Source organism: Antechinus flavipes, chromosome 4 (assembly GCF_016432865.1).
Source record: "Antechinus flavipes isolate AdamAnt ecotype Samford, QLD, Australia chromosome 4, AdamAnt_v2, whole genome shotgun sequence".
Classification (NCBI taxonomy): domain Eukaryota; kingdom Metazoa; phylum Chordata; class Mammalia; order Dasyuromorphia; family Dasyuridae; genus Antechinus; species Antechinus flavipes.
The window spans coordinates 115,906,215-115,922,402 of record NC_067401.1 but is presented as its reverse complement, the minus strand read 5'-3'; the positions used below and the strand labels follow the sequence as shown (position 1 = coordinate 115,922,402).

The 16,188-nt window shown below is 34.7% G+C and overlaps 1 protein-coding gene across 6 annotated transcripts in view; it reads right to left on the bottom strand.

Annotated features, from left to right (window-relative positions):
- BCAS3 (BCAS3 microtubule associated cell migration factor) overlaps positions 1-16,188 on the bottom strand; it is a 787,317-nt gene that overhangs the window by 399,635 nt on the left and 371,494 nt on the right. For all 6 annotated transcript variants that reach the window (XM_051994106.1, XM_051994105.1, XM_051994107.1 and 3 more), the window contains 3 exons: positions 12,469-12,593; positions 5,838-6,003; positions 4,561-4,661 (listed from right to left, as the gene is read on the bottom strand). In XM_051994106.1, the coding sequence (XP_051850066.1) occupies positions 4,561-4,661; positions 5,838-6,003; positions 12,469-12,593 (392 nt within the window). The remainder of the gene's footprint in view (positions 1-4,560; positions 4,662-5,837; positions 6,004-12,468; positions 12,594-16,188) is intronic.

Sequence of the window (16,188 nt, the reverse complement as noted above, 5' to 3'; positions counted from 1 at the left end):
TTCTGCTGTAAATACCCTTTGTCACAGTTTTATATCGCAGAAATTTGTGAGATACATATGTATATTTTGCTTTGGTATGTAATACACAGGATTATAAGATGAAGACATTCATAACAAGAAGCTGAATGATCACTGAAATCTGGTTTATTGTTTTCTTCAAAAGGAAAGGAAATGAATTTATGGAAAGACCAGTGTCTGAGATGGGGCTCAAAGTCTAAACTTTATAATAAAGTCAGAATATTCTTGAAACACTCTACACTGCTATAGTGCCCTTTGTGTAAATGATATTCTTAATGGAAATCTTCAGTGTAGGTCATTTGATTAGATTATAATTGATAAGAAAAGACAATAGTTAAAAATAGGTGAAACTCAGGACAAAATAATCAATGACTATAGCAATCTAGTGTTTTACAAACTCAAACACCCCAGCTTTTGGGATAAGAACTCACTATTTGACAAAAACTGCTGGGAAAATTGGAAATTATTAATGGCAGAAACTAGGCATTGACACACACCTAACAAACTGTGTACCAAGATAAGGCTGAAATGGGTTTATGATTTAGACATAAAGAGTGATATTATTAACACATTAGCAGAACAAAAGATAGTTTACCTTTCAGATCTGTGGAGAAAAGGAATTTGTGGCCAAAGAAAAACTGGAATACATTATTAAATACAAAATAGATAATTTTGCTTATATTAAGGTAAAAAAAATTTTGTACAAACAAAACCAATGCAGACAAAATTAGAAGGGAAGCAATAAACTGGGAAATTTTTTTTTTACATTCAAGGTTTCTGAAAAAAACCTCATTTCTAAAATATATAGAGAATTTATTCAAATTTATAAGAATTCAAGCCATTCTCCAATTGATAAATGGTCAAAGGATATGAACAGACAATTTTCAGATGAAGAAATTTAAATCATTTCTAGTCACATGGAAAAAGTGCTCTAAATCACTATTAATTAGGGAAATGCATATTAAGACAACTTTGAGGTACCACTACACATTTCTCAGATTGGCTAACATGAAATGATGAATACTGGAGGGGACGTGGGAAAACTGGGATACTAATACATTGTTAGTGGAGTTGTAAACGGATCCAACCATTCTGGAGAGCAATTTGGAACTATGCCCAAATGTGCATATCCTTTGATCCAGCAGTATCTCTACTGGACTTATATCACAAAGAGATCTTAAAGGAGGGAAAGGGACCCGTATGTGCAAGAATGTTTGTGGCAGGTAGTAGTGGCCAGAAATTGGAAACTGAATAGATGCCCATCAGTTGGAGAATGGCTGAATAAGTTATGATATATGAATGTTATGGAATATTATTGTTCTATACGAAATGATCAGGAGGATGAATACAGAGAGGCTTGGAAAGATTTACATGAACTGATGCTAAGTGAAATGAGCAGAATCAGGAATTCATTGTATACAGCAACAACAAAATAATACAAAGATCAATTCTGATAGACATGGCTCTTTTCAACAGAGAGATGATTGAGTCCCAATGATCTTGTAATGAAGAGAGCCATCTAGAGAGAGAGAGAACTGTGGGAACTGAGTATGGATCACAACATACATTTTCACTCTTTTTGTTGTGCTTTGCTTATATTTTGTTTTCTTTCTCATTTTTTTCTTTTTTTCTGATTTTTCTTGTGCAGCATGATAATTATATAAATATGTATACATGCATTAGATTTAACATATTTTAACATGCTATAAACATATATGTTTAACATATATTGGACTACTTGCCATCTAGAGGAGGGGATGGGGGAAGGGGGAAATTTGGAACACAAGGTTTTGCAAAGGTCAATGTTGAAAAAGTATCCATGTATATGTTTTGAAAATAAAAAGCTTTAATTAAAAAATAGGTGAAACTTGGGAGCTCCAATTATTGGTAATTTTATAGTTATAGGATGCAGTATGGGGTAAGATATAGAGAAATTTGAGGTCAAGTCTTAAGTTGTTTGTTTTTTCTTATTTGGGGCTGGTTTGTTTTTTTAGCCACATATCTCAAATTCTATCAGTCAAAATAATATTATGACTGCCAGATCATGGCATATCTTAATGTAAGTCCTATTCTCTTATTATAACCTTGCTAGAAAAAAGCATCTTCTATCTATTTACTTTTCCATTTCCTTCTATTTTATTTTCTTGCCATAATTACCATCTCTGAAATCTGTATACTATCTACTCCATCTGACTCACAGATCTACGGAAAACCAAAGGAAGTATCTAAACAACACTTGCATAGACTGAATTAATGGGAGACAGAGGGGGATCATTCTTAAATGATCCTTAAATATCTGAAATTGAGAATATTTGAATTAACTGTCTTTGGAACTACAAGAAAAAAAATAACAATGGAAAAACTCAAGAGGAAAGGCTGTGGTTAAGCACAAACAAAAAGTTTCAGGCACCAGAAACAAGAGGACACTTGTGTGTTTTAATAAGACCTCAGTATAGCCTTTGCAAGGGAATTTGATAATAAAAGATGCAGACCCATGAGTTCTTATAAAATGAGTTTCAGGCAGGGTGTACCTGATGGACAGGTAAAGGCCCTTTCCCTGGTGCCTAGGCTCCTTTCAGGAATTATATGTCAGGCCTTTATTGTTCTGACACAAATGACCATATTTTGCAATTTATTTGCTTCAGTCATATAATGTATCAGTATTTTTAGTGATGTCAAATAGACTGTTTTTCCATAAATTCTATCTTTTCATATGTAAATGAGTTTTTAAACATTGAAAGTAATTATGTTTTACAACCTGGGTTTTCCTGCAAATGCCATTCATGATTCTTACAAAAATATTATGATTTTAAATTACAGTTTTACCATGAATTATTAATATAATTTTGTAGGAGAAATTTATTTCCTTTACCTTAGTTATTCTACTTGTAAATTAGTAATACTAAGTAGCATAAACTTCAAAGGAATCAGAGGAGGCTTATTAAACTCCAGTTTGTCCCTTCAAACTTCCAGATATAATTCTTGAATAAACTGAGCGGAAGTACCCTACTATATTTAGTGTTTACCTATCCTAATAAATTAAGATTAATTAAAGATGCTTAAAGATGGTACAACAAGAATGCTGAGGAAAAGACAAGATTATGATTTTATTATATTTTGAGATTTTCTTATTTTATGAATCAATATTTCTGAGTCAAGTAACACAGAAGAAACTACAGAACAAACAAAACAGATTCTGATGAGCAGATAATTGATAAAATATTATCCTGTATCCCATTTTCCAAAAGGCAGAATTTCAATAAAACAAGAAAAAACTTAAAATATTCATGGGCCTAGTCAAGAAATAGTCAAGAAAACCAAGGACATTTTGTATCAGGTCAGAAAAAGGACTTTAGTCTGATATAGCAGGCTCTTATAACTGAATGTTAGGTGAATATGAATGGAGAACTTGATTGGACCAAATCAAAAATAGACAACCATGGATGAGCTACAATCTGCATCTCTGGAGAAAACAACTACTCTGACTATCACAAATCTGTATGAGCGTCTGTGTACTTGATGTTCTGGTGGATTTTGTGGTAGACTTGTTAGGCTACTGGTTAATCAATACATTGTGAAATTTCTTGACATGACTTTGAAAACTGCAAATTATTTGTAATTTCCAATATGCTGTTGCTATTTAACACATACCACATTTTAACCCTAAAATAGATTGGTTATTGAAACATTTTAAATCATGGTTTATATTACAGGCAGACCAAGTACAATAAAACCTCACTAAAAAAAAAAAAAATCAATGTAAATTACAAAATATTTCTTAAAAAGATGCAGTGTGCCAAGCTATCTAGCGAAATTAGAAGCCTAGTCCATTACATAAAATTGAATTGTAATTATAAGATTTTTAAAATTCTATGACCACTAAAAACTACATTTAAAAAACCTAACTTCTCTCCTCATGCCACCTGTGAAAAATGACTACATAACTGTCTCAATGTAAATTTCTACCTTTTCACTTTTTAAACCATGGTTAAGTTTGCTATAAAGTTTAGCACCCCGATATCTATTTTGGCTAAAATGTCTAATAGAAGGTTTCTTTCACAGTTTTCACTACATTAGTAAAAATCTGCTATTGCAGTATCTATCAAAAGAATCAAAAGCTTTCAGAATCAACAGATATGGCATTTATACATGGTTCACGCCACTAACTTTTGATAAATGCTATCATTCTTTATTCTTCAAGCTCATTAAATGCTGGGAGGGAAACACACATCAAAATTCTCCAAAGATGCCAAGGCAGAGATTTTTTTTCCCCACCATCCAATAGCATTAAACCCCACAATATATTTCCCAACCTCACTGTGCATGCCCTATCAGCAAGATAACAATATTGCCTCCCTCTGAAAAAGTGCACTGGATTGCAGATTCTATTTTTATACAATATCTTGCTTGCAAGTGGCCTCAGCTCCCCCAGGTTCCGGGCCTGCGGATCAGTGCTAACGGACATGTCTTCTTTAAAAAGCCAGCATGCTAACATCTGATCTGAAAACAATAAAGAGAATGCAAACCACTCAAGCTACTTACAGCCGGCAAGCAGGAACTGAGAGTGCTGCACAGCGTCTGCAGCCAGGAGCAGAGGGTGGTTGGCGTTAAAAGGCGGCTGCAGCTCATTCCACTGAGGCGTTCTGGGGGAATAATATGAGAATATTAATCTTTGAGCTTAATAAGGGTGATGTAAATCACTGCTGTTGCCATTGAGTACAATAGCTGGTAGAAGTTCACTAAAGGTTTAGAATTAAAACATGGAATTTCTTCAATGTGGTGAAACACATAGACCTGGTTCTAAAAAAGAGCAGAAAGGAGATGTACACACACACACACACAAAAAAAAAAACACACACACTCACACTCACACACACACTCACACATACACTCACCCTGGATCAAGCCACTATCAGCTGAATTTTAGAAGAACGTATAAGAAGACGACCATGGTATTTAGAGAATAGGAGGCAGCCATTCCAAAAAACGTCTGATTTCATTCTATTCCAATAGAGAGTTGAAACTTGTTCTTGGGCATGTGAGGATATTCATGCAGAAGTATGTTTTCTGTTTGAGAAGACTTCTTTTTAAACTTTAACACCCTAGTTGGTAGCTTGCTGGGAATTCTTTACATTTAAAAAGAAAATCATTTCAATGAAAAATCAAAACAATGGTGAGAAACAGTTGTAAGTTTGTGACTTGTTTCTCAATCTAATTAACATCTACACCTGCAAAATGATGCAATCATTTTGGGGATAGTGGAATAATTTTAATTAGAATTGGTCATTCCTAAATAGCTTGATAAATTCAGTATTGATCAGTCCAATTCAAAAATGAGTAGCAGTAAAGAATGTCTGAGCCTACTGAGAGCAATAGAATAATTATTTTTTAATGTCAAAAGCTTCGGCATAGTTTTCATACCCAATTTTGTTTCTTTTCCTCCATGCAAATTTTCGCTACAACAAAACTCAACTCTGAGCCATTTTTAAGATATCTTCTTTTTCTCTTTATAGGAAGCTTTCCTGATCCCAAGTGGGATACATTCTAGAGTAGGACAGTGATTCTTTACCAAATAGGACTAAAATGTCAAAGACTGTTCCTAATTTACATTCTTTGAGAATCCCTTTAAAGGACTTCTTCTTTCAGTCGTCTTCTATTGGTTTGCAGTTCACTTAAAGGCTGGCATTGTGCCACTTTGTACTTTCAGTGAGCATAAGACTGAAAAAAAGGGCAGCAATAAGCTTTTACATGTGGAGGGGAACAAAAACTCCAGGGAAGAGGAATACTAAAGTGTCATGGAGAAAGGCAGGAGGTACTACCTCACTAGAGTCCAGCTGGCCCGGGGAGATGTCACCATTTCCAGGGGAGTGTCATCACTGATCTTGGGGGCAGTGCTGAGTGGCCGAGGCTCCATCACATGCTCCACCAGAGTTCCATAACAGCTGATGATATACAAGGACTCAACCACAAACTGTTTAGACTGATCTATTCAGAGAAAGAAGTATAATCTGGGTTAAGGACAAGAACAAAAAGGGACAGGACAAATCCATTATACCAAGGTAGATGACAATCATTTCTTTAAGTGTCCAATTCAGAATGTTCAGAGGCTACTCCAAGTCATCTCTAAATAGTCAAGTCAAGCTTACTAAAGCCCAGCTACAAGTCCATTTATTTCCAAGAAATATATAATAGACTCAAATTCTGCTACAACAAAAAAATGAGCAATTCCTCAGATTTTGTTGTGCTAAGATTCTGATTGCATTATAAAAAATTAAACATTATCAGGAAGGATTAAATATGATGAATCAGAACTGGGGTGAATTAAATTTTCATGGAACAAAATTTTCAGCACAGAATTTGTGCTTTCCTATACCTAGCCTATGAATATTCTTCACCCCCACACAAAAAAATTTAAGTCCGTAGAAATGAAAAAACTACACATCACTTCCTGCCAATCCCTCAAACTTCACTACACTAATGGCATCATTTGCGCCCATCTTAAAAGTAGGTCAGCCAAACTCAGGGAAATCAACAGCTAAATATGTTGCTAAACAATTGGCTTTCAGGTGAGTACACATGTCCTCACTACCACAACAGGTTCAGTCTTGCATCTCAGGTTTTATAGTAAACCAAGCAACAAATATAAAATCTCCTATGAATGTTGGGCAGGTCACTCTATCACTAAACTAGATGAATCAATTACAGTGACAATTTGGAGAAAATGGTTGATAACTAGCCAGTAGAATATAAAGGAAAGGCAAGTTAAAAGGGCAATTAGAACAGCAAGTAGAAACACTGAAAAATGAGCTTCACAGAATGTTTTAACTTGTAACAAAAGGTCCCTCAGATAGCATCAATGAGCTAAGAAGGCAACAAAAAATTAAAGATGGGATAAGGAAATGGAAGGTTTGCCGACTTGACTGTATTCTCTTCCATTTGTGCAGGGAACCTGCTGTGCCCAAGATCATGTTTCCCAGGAATAGGTAATTGAACAGAGATAACAAAGCAAAGAGTAGAGGTCTGTTGGCCAATTTTAAACTTAGGAGGAGAAAAAAAAAAACATGGCAAGCATAAATCTGATCAGAGAGATGTTTCAAAACCAACCTGTTTGTGGCCTACTTTAGTACTGACAAAACAAAGACAAAAGGGAAAAAAAGAATATAGAACAAATTGTATTAACAAGTAAAACTTTTTTTTACTTTGAAGAGATAGTAATTAATTTGAATTAAATTGAACAAGAACTTATGAAGTACAATGCTCTATGGAAGGTAAGGATAAAAAGGAAAAAAAAAAAAAAAGCCAGTCTTTCAATTTAATGGAGAGAATATGACCTGCATAAAAATAAGCAAGAAATAAGTTTCAAAATAACTATAGCAAAAAATATGTACAGAAAAATTATTCTGATAATCTGACATTAGTAGGCTGAGAAACCACTGGAGAAATCTCAAAACACTGTAATATAAAGTAGGTATCATCTGAGCTAGGCCTTGACTTAAGAAAAAAGACCTTAAAATATACAGAGTGCACTTTAAGAACATGGGCAAGGAGAGGAGGAACCAAGATAACAGCAAAAGGCAATGATTCGTTTGAGCTCTCCCAAATTCCCCTTTAAATAATGCCTCAAATTACACACAAAAAAAGGATGAGGTGAAGCAATTTTCTAGCCCGACAACTTAAAAGATCAGAAAAATAAATAAATAACCAGACAAATAAATAGATAAAGATAAATGAATAAACAGATAGGATGATATATAGATAAATAGAAAGGACTACAGGAAAAGTCTGCCACAATGGGGTGAGAATGGATGCAGCTTAGCAAAGGCAATACCATGGCATTATGGCAACCCTTGCTGGATATGGGGGGAGGGAAGGAAAAGGGAGGAGGCAATGAATGGTCAGCAGTAACTTCTGGAGCATTAAGCACACAGATAGAAGTTGGGGATTGGCACAAGAATCACACAACTGGTCAAAAGGAGATTATAGGGGTCTCCTTACAGGCACTGAATGCAGTGCCCACATGTGAATCCAGATCACAGTCTTTGGTAAAAATCCCAGGGTGAAAAGCAATACTAGCACTCCAGAGCTTGTGGCTACAGGGAAGCAGAGACTCTGGTCATAGTTCCAAGACAGTGCTTATAGTCACTCACAGATCACCAAACATGCTTGGAGAATAATAAATAGATCTCTTCTCAGATCACACCACTTTGGAAGAATTGAAATCTTACAGACACCATCCCCCTCCTCCTCTGAAAACAAAAACCTGAAGCTTAGGACAGTGCCAGCTACACCCCAGAAGCACAGACCAACTTTAATATAAAGTTAAAAGTCAAGAAATATTCTGGTAAATGAGCAAACAACAACAACAAAAAAATCAAGTTACTATGACAGGGAAGATGAAAACACCAACTCAGAATACAACACCACAGTCAAAACTGCTACATCCAAAACCTCAAAGAAAAACATAAATTGTTTTCAGATCACCACCAACCCCCAAAATAAATTCTTGGAAGAGCCCAAAAAGGATTTTTAAAAATCAAATAAAAGGCAGAAGAAAAATTGGGAAAATAATATGATGTAATAGCGAATGTAATAGAAAGATACAATAAAACCAATTTTTTTTAAAGGAGTTAAGAGCTTGGAAAAGAAAGCACAAAAAAATTGAAAAAAACAAAATCCTAAAAAACAGAATTGGTCAAATGGTAAAAGAGTTTAGAAATACACTGAAGAAAAGAACTCCTTAAAAAAACCAAATTGGTCAAATGGAAAAAGATAAATAAAGATTCATTAGCCACAGAACTAGCCAAATAGAAAGGAAGGTACAAAAGCTCACTGAAGAAAATAATTCCTTCAAAACTGGAATTGGGCAAGTGGAAAGTAATGGCTCCATGAGACATCAAGAAACAGTGAGACAAAAATTTAAAGAATGAAAAAAGTAGAAAATGGAAAATACCACACTGAAAAAATAAACTAGCCATCACCCCTAATCTGAATTTACTTTGCTCCCTTCCAAATTTTTACTATATAGTTTATTAGTTCAATTCCACACTGCATCTACTCTCAAATATCTTGCCTCCTTATCCAATTTCCATTCACATCTCTTCAAATATCAATGTCAGACTATTTCCACTATGAGATTTCTCCGTATCTATTCACTTGCTCATAACAGAACTAGAAATCAAGCCACAGAGTTAACTGAATTCAGCTGTGGGACAATTTGGCTATAACCATTTCTTTTTGTAATTTAGGTATAACGTAACAAGAAATCATGAGATTTCAGGACACTAAAAAAATGTGAGACATCAGAATGTTTGTGAAATCAAATAGGCAACTTATATATTGAAATTTCTATTATAAGGATAGATTTTGAGGAGTAAAAGAAGATAATTTACCAAGTACATGCAGAAGAATGTCTTTAATTGGTCACCATACATTACAGGCACATAATCTGAATGGGCTGACTGAATTTTTATTGTCTAACCTTCACTGGGTACTCAAGAGAAATAAAATAAAATCAATAAAATTGATACTTCCTCCTTGTTGAGTCTTTCTCCCAGTCTCACAAAGGATGTTTTTAATTTGCTCAAACTTTTTACACCATGTTTCTATCCCACACTCTTGACTAACTACCTTCTACTTACTTTTCTGAGAAAATTGAAACCATTTATCATGCGCATCCTCTTCTTCCCTTCCCTTCATGTCAACTGCTTCATTCCCTTATCTCTTCTCATTTCTTTTAGTTTCTGATAATAAGATACATCTTAACCATGACAAGGCCAAGCCCTCTATGTGTACCTTTGATCTCACCTTATCCCATTTCTCACCAACTGATTCCTTTCCTGCTCTCTAAAAACATACCCTAATCTTTGTCAAAATTAAAAAAAAAAAACTTTCAAAAGACTTTACAATCCCCTCAAGCTAATTTATTTCTCATTGCTTTCTAAGCCAAATTCCAAGAAAAAAGCTAATTAAACCCATCATATCTACAATCTTTCCTCTTGCTCACCCCTCAACCTTTTGCTTGTATTCTTACTCAATCAAAACTTTTCTAGTAGTAGATAACCACAAATCAAGGATTTCTTAAATTCACAAATCTGATAAGTATTTTAAAAATTCTTATCCTTCTTGACCTCTCTGTAGTACATGATATTATTACTTTCTCCTACTATATACTCTTTCTTCATTAATCTTCATGACATTACTTTCTTTTGGTTTTCCTGAATGATATTTCTGTCTTCTTTTTTTGGCTCATTATTAACATCATGCCCACCAAGTGGGGATATAACTCTAAGCTACATCGTAGGCCTTCTTTCGTTCTTTTTTCTCTTTCTCACTAAGTGATTTCATCACTTCCTATGAGATTTGATGACTCTAATCTTTTTCTCTCTCCTAAGATTCCACTCCAAATCAACAATTGTCTGCTGGATATTTCAAACAAAATGTCTCATAAACAAGAAACTCAAAATGTTCTTTTTCTTCCCAAACACTCTCAACTTTAAAATGTCAGTATTTCTGTCCAAGGCACCACTATCCTGCCAGGCAGGCAAGCTTATAACTTTGGTGAAACTCTCAACATTTCACCCCTTATTCAATAAACTTTAATGGCTCTTATCACATCAAGGACCAAATATTAACCTCTGTTTGGCATGCAAAGTTCTCCATAACCTGGCCCCACTCCTTACCTTCCTTTCTTTCCAGTTTTCATAGACCTTGCCATATTCTGGGATCCTCTGACAATGGCTTCCTTGCTCTATCAGATCTTTCACATTTAAATCCTTCTCTCAAATCACATGTGTACCATTTTATTTTAGACCCTCAGTACTTCTTACTTAGTCTTTTATTACAAAAGCTTCTATTATTGGTTTTTCACAGTTGAAGTATCATTGCAGTGGACTGATCAACCCAATCCATAATCTACAGAGTTACCAAAATGATTTTCCTAACCTATGCATCTGAATAAGGCACTCATCTAATTTTCCTTCCCTTGGCCCCTCAGTTCAATAAGCTCCAGGAAGTTTCCTATTACCTCCAGCATCAAATATAAAATTCTTTGTTAGCATTTATACTCCTTCAGTCTGACCTCAATGGACTCTTCCAATATCATTGTACATGATCCTTCAATAATGAGGCTAATTGAACAATCTTTGTATTCCGCACAGACTACATTCCATTTCCTACTGTCTCAGTGTTTTTCACTGGTTGTCCCTTTTAGAGCAATATAAATGTACTTCATCTTTGGCTTGGAGAATTCCATTCTTCTTTCTACCAGCTTAAATGTCAGATTCTATATAAAATTTTTCTTGATTCTTTCAATTGTTAGAATCTTCCCTTCTTGAATTACTTGTTATTTGTTGTTTGTATATTATATGTGTAAATGTTGTCTCCTTCAATAGAATATTTCATTTTTATTTTTATACCCATATTAGTTAGGATAACATAATTGATTAATAAATGTTTTTTAGAATGAAATATGGATTGGAATGGAAACAGAATGAAAGCATTAAGACCAGTTTGTAGCCAATTATAGTTGAGGTCATAGGTCATGAAATGAAGCAGTATGAATGGAGATGAAGTGATGTTTTTGAGAAGTTCTGTAGAGTATGATAAACAAGCTATGGCAAAACATTGAATGGAAAGATGATGCAAAGTTTCAAACCAACATGGCTGAGAAATGGGGAGAGTATCAAAAGAAGTAGAGAAGCTAGAAGAAATTAAAGAATAAGAGGGGAAAAAATGAGTTCTGTTTTAGATATGCAATCTTGAGTTGCAAGTAGATACCCAGGTGGGAATAAAAGGCAGGAAAGTAAAGTTCAGAGAAGACGACAATGAATTGTCATTTGCACAAAAGAGATCACATGATCACTGCATCATTCTTCTGAAGGTCTGTTTTTTAACATATTTTGTAAGTAGAATTTTTCTGTAATGTTGTTTTCATATATATCTGTACTACTGCAAAAGCCCTCTGACTGTTTACCCTGCCTTAATGAAGTCTCTTTCTTCACATGATCATTTTCCACTCAAACTGTTCTTTCTAAAGCATATGTTACATGCCTATTTATTAAACTCCAGGATCAAATATAAAATCATCTGCTTATCATTCCTAGCCCCATCTTACTTTTTCAGGTACCTCAATATCTTACTCTCTGTAATCCATTGACAGTGTCCTCCTTGTTACAATATCTATAAAAACCAACACTGGTGTCCCTACCAATAATTTTCCCCATCTGTACAACTCTTGGAAATACCAATTTTGATAAAAAGCTCTGTGGCCCTCATTTTATACATATAGGGAAAGCTCATCCTTTCCTTCTTAACTCTATAAAAGCTGGGCATAAAGAACTGATTCAAATGTATTAACTGTCACAAAATTTACTGAAAATTTACTAGAAGGCAATTTAGCAAAAGAAAACATTCTTAAAAGGGTTAGTATGCAATTTCAATAAAGATACAAACCTTTTTCTCGTTTCAGACCAGGATTATTTGCAAACCAGGATCTGGACATTCCAAAGATGGCAGCCACACAGAATTCTCCTCCCATTGATTTGCTGGGTGAAATCTGGGGGGGTGGTTTAACTTTGCTTTAAAAAAAAAAACACACACACACACACAAGAAAACAATAAAAGATGAACATGGTGAAATAAGACCCCACTAAATAAAATTAGTAGTCTTTTCTAATTTTACCTCTTACAAGTCAACTACTTCTGTGTATGGCCATGCACTTGCCATAAGGGATATTCTAGCTGTTGATGGGAAAACTATGTTCAACATACACTATGGCAGAAATTACATCAAAGCTTCAGTGATTTGTCAAGTTAACTTCAAAGGTAAAAGAAAACTGACTTTGCTGCAATACATGCTGGGAGAAATCCAAGTTGGTTCTTTTAGTTCAATGCCACCTTCCCCATGGATTTTAAAATGGAAAAGTGGAGCCAACACAAACCTCTCACAATAACAACAAAATCATTCATCATTCAATTTCAGTTTTCAAGTTGGAAATACAGGATGTGGGGTTGGCAATATGTGGGAGATAGAAGAGAATGGAGACAACACATACACCCATAATACTGAGTACCAAAATAACCAGATTGCACAGAATGAAACCCCAAAAATGTTCTCATTCAAAATGGCACAGACAATGTGCATGTAGTAGATCTAATGATATGCAATTACATTTGCTAGTCTTCCTATTTGGTATTTATTTTTCCCTCCTTGTTCCTTGAAAATGATGTGTCTGTTACTAGTCAGAGTGGTTAAAGACTAAAGTAAAGGCTGAAGGCTTCTGGCTGACTAAGGCACCCAAACAGAATCTTTGTTTCCTATATGATTTATGGACAAATGCAGACCAATATCTTATTCTATCTACCCCCAAGAAAGTGCATCTTTTTCCTTTCCATATCCAAACTTTCTCCAAAAAAAGACCCACCTTTTTACCTGGCTGTCTTAATAGCAGATTCTCTTCCCTTTCCTAAAACTCTTTTATATTTTTTACTTTCTTTAGCACTGATTCAGTTTAGATTCAGCTATGGCTTTACCCCTTGGATTAGAAGTTTTACACAATCATTTGAGATATATATCATTATCTTATTTGGAGGCAAAGTGGGATAGGTGACAACGTGCTTAAGTCTGGGTCAGGAAGACTTGATTGCAAATCCTGCCACAAACAGGATTTAGCAAATAACTAAACCTCTTTCAAACTTAATTTTCTTATTTATAAAATAGGGATACTAATAGAACCTTTCTTATTCTTTCCCCCTCTCCCACATTCCCTTCTTCTGCATTTCCTTATTTCTTTTGTATAGCTTATGGCATTTACCCATTTCCTATGAATCAGATCATCTTTGAAGTAATTTCAACTTCTCAGTTTTCCACTCGTGTAAGGCTCATAGATTTAAGCATTACAAAGTATCAGAGTCTAGGGGACTGTCAGATATCATCTAATTCAATATTCTTCTTTATAAAGACCAAACAGATAAAGAGGTTTTGTCCAAGGTTTCTCAGATGGTAAATCACCAGAAGTAGAACTGGAACACAAGTCTCAAGTCCATGGTAGCAGCACCAAATGTGCTGTCATATTCTCCTTTTATCAAATGCTTTTGCCACCTCACTTCTACTTCCAACTCACTTCTATGGTATAAAGCACTAACAGATTTTTAAAAATCTTATTCTGAGGACAGTAACAATCTTGTAAAATTAAAATGGGAGAAAACATTTGGATGCTGAGCACCTGGCTAGCTTTCACAGACTGCAGGATATTTCCTTTTTTGAACCAGAATTCATGGGAGTTCTTGAGTGTCTGATAAGCTCCATCAGAGAGAAACTTTTTTTTTTTTGCATTTCCCATTTGTCAATTGTGTCAAATTGACTCAAGCCATCCCTGAAACTAAAACTAAATCCATGCTCAGAACATCACTTACAGTCTTTGATACACCTAAACTAAGATAGGCTACCATTGGGACAACCATGGAATTTGTGGTATGACTAGAAAGAAATAGGACATAGATTTAAAGATAGAAGAGAATTTGAAGGCCATGTACACCAAAACTCTCACTATAGAAAATGAAACTGAAGCTGAGAAATTTGCCCAAGGTAAAGCTATAGGAGACAAGGCTGAGATCTGAATTCATGACCTGTGACTCTCTTATATAGAACAATTTCTACTACACCATATCTGGCAGAGAGAAGACTCTGCACCTTACTGGCAACATTCTTAGATATGAAAAAGGGTAAATTTTATCAGGGATGAGTATGGTCTATTGGGATTAGCACTAGGGAGAGCCAATTTGCAGACATTTCTTTAGTAATGCTGGCCAAGTCACTCTTATCTTCTCAACTATAAGGTAAGTATAATATCATACAATATCCCTCTCATGGATAATAGAAGAAGAGGGCTTTCTAAACCCTTAAAGCAACATCTCAAGCTAAGTCTCTTTCTTCACAGGATCATTTTCCCATAAATTGGAGGATTATTTATTGGGAATGCTATCCAGTTGATTCATGATGTTAGAAAAGACTAGCACACAGGTATTCAAGTTTTTGATCTGGGATTCTGGAATTCCATGTGATAAAGGAAAATGATAGGAAATTCACCATTTATTTAAAATCAAACACATTAAATTCAAATCAAAACTAATTCAAACACACACTGCTAAAAGGGGGTGGGAAAAAAGTACAAAGAATGAAAAAAAACCATTAAGCATTCCACATTCTATTATGGGGAGTACAACATCCTCTACCAGCTACTTTAGAACCTGGATATTTTCTTGTGTCTGTGAAAGAGATCTCAAGTGAGGGGGAACTCTCTTTTTAAATTTTCTTCCCTACAAGAAAGGCACAAAAAATATTTAGAAACTTATCAGTTACTAACTAGCTATGTGACCTAACTCCAATTGCCTTGCAAAAGAAAAAAGAAAAGAAAAGAAAAGAAAAAAAGACACGTATCTGTCACTTGAGTGAGTTTCCCTACTCCATTTAGCTCAAATCCTTTATATTTCATTTCCTTAAATCTTGTAAATTCTACATTGTATCTTCTGAAAGTCCCAATTCCAATATCTCATTGCAGTGGGCAATGTCAGCAGCAGCAGAAAAGCACATATTCTAGAGAAGGAGAGCTTTGTTACCAACCCTACATTCTGACCTGACTAGTCCTACCTGTCCCACTATTTTGAACCATCACTTTTTTCACTCTAAACATCTATGATAAAGGGATCAAATCCTGGTCTCAGCATTTGTTGAGTAATCTTGGGCCAAGTATTTTATTTCTCTTAGCTTCAGTTTATCCATTTATAAATATGTATAATTACAACAATAACTATTTCATAGGGCAGCTCCATTTCACATCGGATACAGCACTAAACCTAAAGTGACTTTATATGTGACATTGGGCAAATCACAACCCTGTTTGCCTTAGTTTCCTCATCTATAAAATGAGCTGGAGCAGGAAATGGCAAACCATCACTGTAATCTTTGCCTACAAAATCCCAAATAGGGTTTTTGACAGAAACAACTAAACAAAATAATCATCACACAAGTTTGTTGTTCTTGCAGTTTTAGAGTATTACGAAAATGTAAGTTTTTGTTACTATTATTAATTTAGAATAAATTAAAAATAAAGCTGTTAAACTTAGGTCTGCATAAAGAGCAAAAGGAGGCCTTAAATTTCCGTTTTTGTTTTG